Raw genomic sequence first — 7,994 nt, 5'->3', positions numbered from 1 at the left:
TGTTTTAATATTTTATGTTGTGTTTTGCTGTCTTGAATATATAATAATAAAAGGGATGAGAGTGATTAGTTAATTCCATGTATTATTATATCGGTTAACATGAGATGAATGAAGTAATTAAAGGAAACGCTCAGTAAAGCGGCTTTAAACATATTGTGGAAATCATTTAAAATTAAAACAAATATCAGATAAACTGTTAAAACCATCGTTATTTAAGGCCCCTGTGAAATTTTTTTTTTTTTTTTTTTAAATAGCTTCAGTAAACAATGCAAATGACCTTATCAACATACCACAGAAAACTCAAAGCAGTTACAGGTTCATGATGGCAAACAGTATGAGATACAGAAAGTGACCTACAGCTGTAAGGTGCACGAGTTACTGCCTCGACAGTCCAGGAGATGATGAAAATACAGAAACACAACATGTCACTGAATAATGTATTAAAAATAAAAAGAGAGAGAAGTCGATATTCCTTTATCTGCAAATCAGATTCAACACAGTAGCAGGACGAGGTCTGTATCTTGTAGAGGAGGAAATGCAGGGAACATTAGGAAACGAAGCACAAATCTCAAAAGGAAATGTTTATTTGTGCAGGCGTACAGCGACCACAGTGTCAGCTAAATACAAAATACTTCAGTCATGCAGATGATTGTAGAAAAGACCATCAGGACAGCTGCTGAGCAGTCCAACAGCAGCCACCACGAAGCTCCCCGATGTCTCAGAGTCACACAGATCCAATTAGCTTCTTTGCTCCTTTTCTTTCTGTAAAATCTTCCACCTGCTGTATTTTTGGAATCGTGTTGTTATTCAACCCTAACCCTATTACACAAAACTCTGGTGTTCCTTCTCGTGAAGGTTCCCGTAGACGCTGAGTCTGCTCATTCAGTGAAGAATGACTCCAGTGACCAAATCACAAAGATGAGAAAACTTAAGATTAAAGGCAATAAAGTATTGTAACATTTCTGGACCTTTTAGGAATCTCACCCTTAGGGTTATTTTTGCAGGGGTCTTTTTTCCTGCGTTTGCATCCATTTGCGATTTTCGTAGACCAAGATGAACCCGACTGCACCAAGATGAGCGCAATGGTGCAACAGGTGGTCTTTCAATAAAGATGCACTGGTGTTGTGTAATTTTGGTGTCAATATTACGGTGAACTTTCACCTGAGAGCTTTTTTGTGGCCTCACAGACGTATCCAAACTCCCACAGACAGTTTTGTCAATGTCCTTCACATTAAATCACACTTCAATAATTAAAATACAATTTTGTTTGATTGCAACCTTCTGATTCAGTTGAATCATATTAAAAGTTAAGCTGACTGCCATCTATTGAATTGGATGTGAATCAGGCAGTTAGTGCGTGTTTTGTTGCAGCAGTAAATAATTGCAATGAATTATACATGAAAGGATTCAAAAGCCTCCTCATCTACTAACATGGTTTGGTCATCAAACCAGCCGTTCAAGGCCTGAGTGACACTGTCCTGAACCCTTTCAGCAGAAATGACAATTTACACAGGTTGGCTTTGGTCATTTAATAAATGATTGCAAAATAAATTGGGCACACTCAAAGCTTTCATGCAGTTTATTTATTAACACCACAACATGACTGAGTAAAGAGCACATTGCTCTTCATCAGTGTTATTAATAAATGAATTGCATTGGGAGCATAATTTACTTCTGCTCACTCTTCATCATGTCAGTGTTTGCTGTGTATAAGACAGATATCGTGAACCTCGTCCTCCGCTGGGCAGCGGTGTCACAGTTCATCGTTTGTTAGTTCTGTCTTTTTGTCGTATCAGTTTCTTCCTCTCCATTTTAGTCTGTTCTTGTTTAGTTATGCAGACTATCTTTTTTGCTCCCTACCTTCTTTGTCAGATCGTTGTTGTTTTTACCACCAAGTCTTTGCCCGAACAATCTTCCAGTGTCTTGTACGTTTCGTGTCTGTCCTGAGTTCTTTCCCGTTGGACCCGGTCCAGGGACTGTATTCTTCATAGTTTTTGGATTTACGCTGGAAGTGCTTCTGCCTGTTAAACATATTGTTTCAGTAAAGAGCTTGACTTCACTTGTTGTGACAAATGGTTCTTATAATAGCAGGGGAAGAGTTATTTATAAAATATGTTACCTTTTCTTAAGTCAGTTCACCATCATCAGTCCGTGGAGGCCGACTGGTAGGACCATAAATTAGAGCCTGAACCTCCAGACAAGCATGTCAGAAAATAACAGTTCATTTATTTGTGTAAAAAGTTCATAAATTTATTGTAAAGATGTAAGACTGCTTTTTGTAGTGCATTCTGCTTTCATGTTGTGTTTAACTGTTTTCAAGCAGGAAAATTAAATAAAAATCGGGCCCATAAAATAAATAAACATAAACGTTTGTGCACCCCAAGCACGCACACTTCACTGCACAAATCTTTAGCAAATCTCAGCATGTTCACTCAATGTTCCCAACGAGTGCTGGTATGCTGGCAAAGAAGACATAAACACAGCGTACGGGTTCATTTCAAAATTTTAAATTCAACTGCATTTGAAAAAACAATATTTCCTCCAAGTCCAAATATATTGGTGCTCTTATCAAGGTGGAAAGCCTCAAGAGAAAATATTCGCCATCCACTTTCAGTCACATCCCACAGAAAGAAGGACTCCAAACAGGTTGTCGTAAATCTCCAGTGACAACGAGATAAGTTAGAAAAATGGCTTCCCAACACCGGATAAGAGTTCTACATTGCACACAACTGAGGCAGGCAGCAGTCTTGTAGTTTTTTAGGCCTAGAAGATATTTATTTTAAGATTATTTTTTTTAAACCTTATACTTATATTCCTCTTATGTACAGTGGTGTGAAAAAGTGTTTGCCCCCTCCTGTTAAAACATAACTTAACTGGTTTATCACACCTGAGTTCAATTTCTCGAGCCACACCCAGGCCTGATTACTGACACACCTGTTCTCAATCAAGAAATCACTTCACTAGGACCTGCCTGACAAAGTGAAGTAGACCAGAAGATCCTCAAAAGATAGACATCATGCCGAGATCCAAAGAAATTCAGGAACAAATGAGAAAGAAAGTAATTGAGATCTATCAGTCTGGAAAAGGTTCTAAAGCCATTTCTAAAGCTTTGGGACTCCAGAGAACCACAGTGAGAACCATTATCCACAAATGGAGAAAACATGGAACAGTGGTGAACCTTCCCAGGAGCGGCCGGCCGACCAAAATTACCCCGAGAGAGCAGAGACGACTCATCCGAGAGGTCACAAAAGACCCCACGACAACATCCAAAGAACTGCAGGCCTCACTTGCCTCAGTTAAGGTCAGTGTTCATGACTCCACCAGAAGAAAGAGACTCGGCAGAAATGGCTGCATGGCAGAGTTCCAAGACCAAAACCACCGCTGAGCAAAAAGAACATTAAGACTCGTCTCATTTTTTCCAGAAAACATCTTGATGATCCCCAAGACTTTTGGGAAAATACTCTGTGGACTGACGAGACCAAAGTTGAACTTTTTGGAAGGTGTGTGTCCCGTTACATCTGGCGTAAAAGTAACACCGCATTTCAGAACAAGAACATCATACCAACAGTAAAACATGGTGGTGGTAGTGTGATGGTCTGGGGCTGTTTTACTGCTTCAGGACCTGGAAGACTTGCTGTGATAAATGGAACCATGAATTCTACTGTCTACCAAAACATCCTGAAGGAGAACGTCCGGCCGTCTGTTCGTGACCTCAAGCTGAAGCCAACTTGGGTTCTGCAGCAGGACAATGATCCAAAACACACCAGCAAGTCCACCTCTGAATGGATGAAGACTTTGGAGTGGCCTAGTCAAAGTCCTGACTTGAATCTTATTGAGATGCTGTGGCATGACCTTAAAAAGGTGGTTGGTGCTAGAAAACCCTCCAATGTGGCTGAATTACAACAACAACTCTGTAAAGATGAGTCGGCCAACATTCCTCCACAGCTGTAAAAGACTCATTGCAAGTTATCACAAACACTTGATTGTAGTTGTTGCTGCTGAGGGTGGTCCAACCAGTTATTAGGTTTAGGGGGCAAACACTTTTTCACACAGGGCCATGTGGGTTTGGATTGTTTTTTCTCCCTTAATAATAAAAACCTTCATTTAAAAACTTCATTTTGTGTTTACTTGTGTTATCTTTGACTAATATTTAAATTAGTTTGATGATCTGAAACATTTAAGTGTGACAAACATGCAAAAAAATAAGAAATCAGGAAGGGGCAAACACTTTTTCACACCGCTGTATGTATCAAAATGTCAAAGTAAGACACTTCAGGTTCAACCAGTTATCATTTGCATTGTTATTTTCTGTGTCATTCTTATCCCCTCAAATCACTTTATGCCTGATATCTCCATGCACTTCGCTCCTAATTATCCACATTAGCTCTTCCAGTGTTTTGGCAGCTTTTCATAATTTATTTCCCACTTCAGCTGGAGTCTGGCCTCACGCTGATACCCGAGTTCGCCGAGCTGCTTTTTTTCCTGCTCTCCTTTTCAACTTGAATCAGTCTTCGGTGTCTGGTAGGCAGGGGCACCTCAGAAGTCATCCAGCCTGTTCATTAAATCCATTAACATTTTTCATCCATGATTATCACTTAGAAAAACAGCAGCACTCCGTCACTGAGTGTTTATACCTGAGAGTTGAATTGGTGGAAAAAAAGGAAAAACTGTTGCAAAAGCTGTTACAGGTACAACGAAAATATGGACACAAACGAGCACTTCATATCAGTCCCTCCAGGAAATCGGGATCGCAATAATTAACACAAATTCGAGCAAACTTCATAATATTTGCAGGAGCTTGCAATTTTTTTAATTGTGGCCATTTTTCCGCAAAAAATATCGTCAGCAGAATCTGTGCTGAAAGTATTAACAGTATAAAGTTAATCTTTTCAAACAACACTCTTTATTAACAACAATAACTCCTCATTTGCAATCATAAAAGCTGTGCTACTGTTTTCATCACCAAATAAAACTGCACTGGAGGAAACAGGAAGTGACGGGGTTTGTGGGAAATGTATTCTTCACATTAAAATGATGTGATTAAATGTTTGTGATCAAAGGAAGTGATTCCATATTACTGGATGTTAAATGAGTTTTGTCCACACGTCCAGTTGTCAGAGACGTCTCTTTGTTTGTTTCATCCAGCAGGTCTATGTGTTGAATGAACATGAATTAAACAGCATCTAAAGCTCTTATTTTGACAGCTGATGTAGTCCTTGTTTCTATATTCCAGTCACAGACGCTCTGTTCTGGAAACATACGCAGCTTTTAGGAGTTCAATACATAAATAAAAAAAGATTAGAACTAAAATATTGATGTGATGTGCAGCGTGATTATTACCAAAGAAAGTGATATTTATTCCTTTATGAGGTAGTGTCTAAAAAAAAATCTCCACTTGCAATTCATTCTAATTACTGCAATTTTACACCGCAATTCTTTTGAAAATCCGCTGCAAAATCAAACATTTTTGATTTCAACAATCACAAAAGAACTCAGAAATCCTGGAAGAATTGTTAAACATATGTGCACGTTTTCACCGTCAAGGCAGTTTTACAGTCGCTGCAGAAAGAAGTCAACTATCATAACTTTAGTTTAGCAGCACATCCTTTCATTTTTTTCTTTCCATTCTTGTCTCATTAATTTTCTCAGCTCACTTTCTTCTCCCTTTTTTATTTCCCATCAGCAGTGGGAAGAAAATAATTTTCTTTAAAACTCTCCATTCTGGATTTGATCAAAGTTGGCACATGAAATGTAATCTCGTCGAGTGTTTGTCAATGGAACTTTTGTATTGCTTTGAGGAAAGAAACACAGGGAAGTCAATATGTTTTAATTATTCCTTTGACTGGGAAAAGAAGACCTAAACAGACCTATAGACCTAAACACTACTGTTTCATATGTCTGTGAAATGTAATTAATGAAAGGAGGACTGCTCACCATCGGTTGCAAAAAGATTTTCAAAAGCATACATTTTGGCCCCCGCAATTTATTTAGCTGAGCCTGCGATTCATCCTGCTGTCGTCCGGTTCACCCTCATGTTTTCCTTCACTGATCTTATGGCCTGCCTGTCATCCATCTCACTCGCTTGCTTTCACTTCGCACTTTTCCAGGTTTTTGGGGATTTTCCACAAATCGGCTTAATGGTTGCTCTCGAGTAATATCTTTAATAATTGCATGGAAATCCCTTTTTATTTGAGTTGGCAGAATTCTTTCTCACCAACTTCATTAAAAAGCTGGAATTGAAACAAGAGAGAAGAGAAAAGAGGGGAGAGCGATGGCATGCAACTTAATGAACTCAAAGGTTTCAACACACTTACTTGTACAAGTGTTTGTCTTTATTTTTCTAAAGTGGAGAAAGAAACTGAAAACAGTAAAACAAGAGCACTTATGGAATAATGTAATGTTAAATGTTAAATAAATAAAAAAGTTTTACCTTTTAGATTCCTTTAAGTAGTCGCTGTTTGCCGTAATGACAACTTTGCACAGTGCGAAATATGTGAAGCAGCTTCTTGAGGTCGTTGTCCTCACTCTTTGCCTTCAACAAAAATCCAGTTGTGTTGTGCCTGGATTGTGTTTGTATACAGCAGATATCCCTATTCAACTACTGCATTGCAGTATTAAGGGGATACTGTGGAGCTATGTTGCCGGGTTGATGGCAACCCTCCAGCCACCCTTCATTTGAACTATGAGCTCACATAAAATATTGGGTTATGAATTATTGTTTGGAGAAAACAAGCAACCTGGCGATGACACCTTAGGCTGTCAGACAGTTGAAAAATGTAAGAATTAATCCAGAAAATAAGTTTGTTACATTGCAGAGGAAACACAAGAACAATTGGTAAAACAAAGTACTCTGAAAACATTTGACTTAAATGTCTTTAAATCCTCCTCTCCAATATGAGATGAAAAATGGCAGCAGGAAAAAACTTCAGGTCCCTGTTTCCCGAAGCATCAAAAGGTTCAGATCTCAGTCCCACTGCGAGCCTGTGAGTCAAGCTCATGTTTTGTCATGTGATCCTTTTTTTTTTTATTATATGAAGCAAAAAGTAATGCCATATTCTATCATGTTTTCCACACGATTTTTCATTAGTTGAGTGCCAACCAGCTTGTATTCATATATCGTTGGGCCCTCCTCTTACTGCAGTCATTTTATTTAAAAAGATTTTATCCTGATAATCATCCTGTAATGCCTCAAGTTATCTTGTGAGCCATTGGTGGTGGTGGTGACAAAGGAGGAGGAGTCAACCATCAATCTGAAAAAAAGCCATCTTTAGAGGCTGTATATTTAACCTGAGTGTTTGTGGCTAATTTGTGTTCCTCTTTGAACAGGTGAATGCCTTCCTGTCCTTCGTGGTACCCATGGTGGCCATATCTGTGCTGAACGGGGTCATAGCCAATCAGCTGCTGCGGATGTTCCGCGAGGCCGAGCAGGACAACCGCGTCTGCATCATTGGAGGAAACCCCACCGTGCTGAATGTTACTGTGGAGTCCAACCGGGCTCAGTCGCTTCGGCACGGAGTTCTGGTTCTCCGTAAGTGAATCCCCCAAAAAAAGACATGCACAGAAATAGAGCAGATTATAGAGATGAAGGTTTAAATGACCCGTTTTTAGATAACAGGGATACCGAGGATAACCAATTGACTCTCTCTGGAAATGAAACATCCAGCTGATCAATTTTCTGTCCATTGCTCATGTTACCTTGAAGCCAAAATTGACAAACAGAAAATACTGTTGCACATAAAAAGGATTTTTTTTTTTTTTTTTTGACAATATGGGTTCAGAGCTTTCAGCTTTTGAGGGGGCGTTCATTAAAATTGTGCTTTGACATTGACATTGAATTTCAAAATGTGATGAGACAGCTTTTCCTCCATCCAAAGATCAGCACTGATGAGGTGGTTTATTATTCATCCACGGTAGAAATTGGAATGTCAAAGTTCTCAAATGTAAAATAATGCAGAAATTTGTGCACATTTCTTATGAACGAGCCAATCAGTGGT

At 39.0% G+C, this 7,994-nt stretch overlaps 1 protein-coding gene across 1 annotated transcript in view; it reads left to right on the top strand.

The window, feature by feature from the left end:
- The window catches only part of ntsr1 (neurotensin receptor 1 (high affinity)), a 51,407-nt gene that overhangs the window by 18,924 nt on the left and 24,489 nt on the right, over nucleotides 1–7,994 (top strand). Inside the window, exon 2 of the mRNA XM_069708413.1 lies at nucleotides 7,327–7,528. Coding sequence (XP_069564514.1) covers nucleotides 7,327–7,528 — 202 coding nt within the window. The remainder of the gene's footprint in view (nucleotides 1–7,326; nucleotides 7,529–7,994) is intronic.

Source organism: Brachyistius frenatus, unplaced genomic scaffold (assembly GCF_029030835.1).
Source record: "Brachyistius frenatus isolate BFR_SWC_R1_liver_20210118 unplaced genomic scaffold, ASM2903083v1 Contig_75, whole genome shotgun sequence".
Lineage (NCBI taxonomy): Eukaryota > Metazoa > Chordata > Actinopteri > Embiotocidae > Brachyistius > Brachyistius frenatus.
This window is presented reverse-complemented; position numbering and strand designations above follow the sequence as displayed.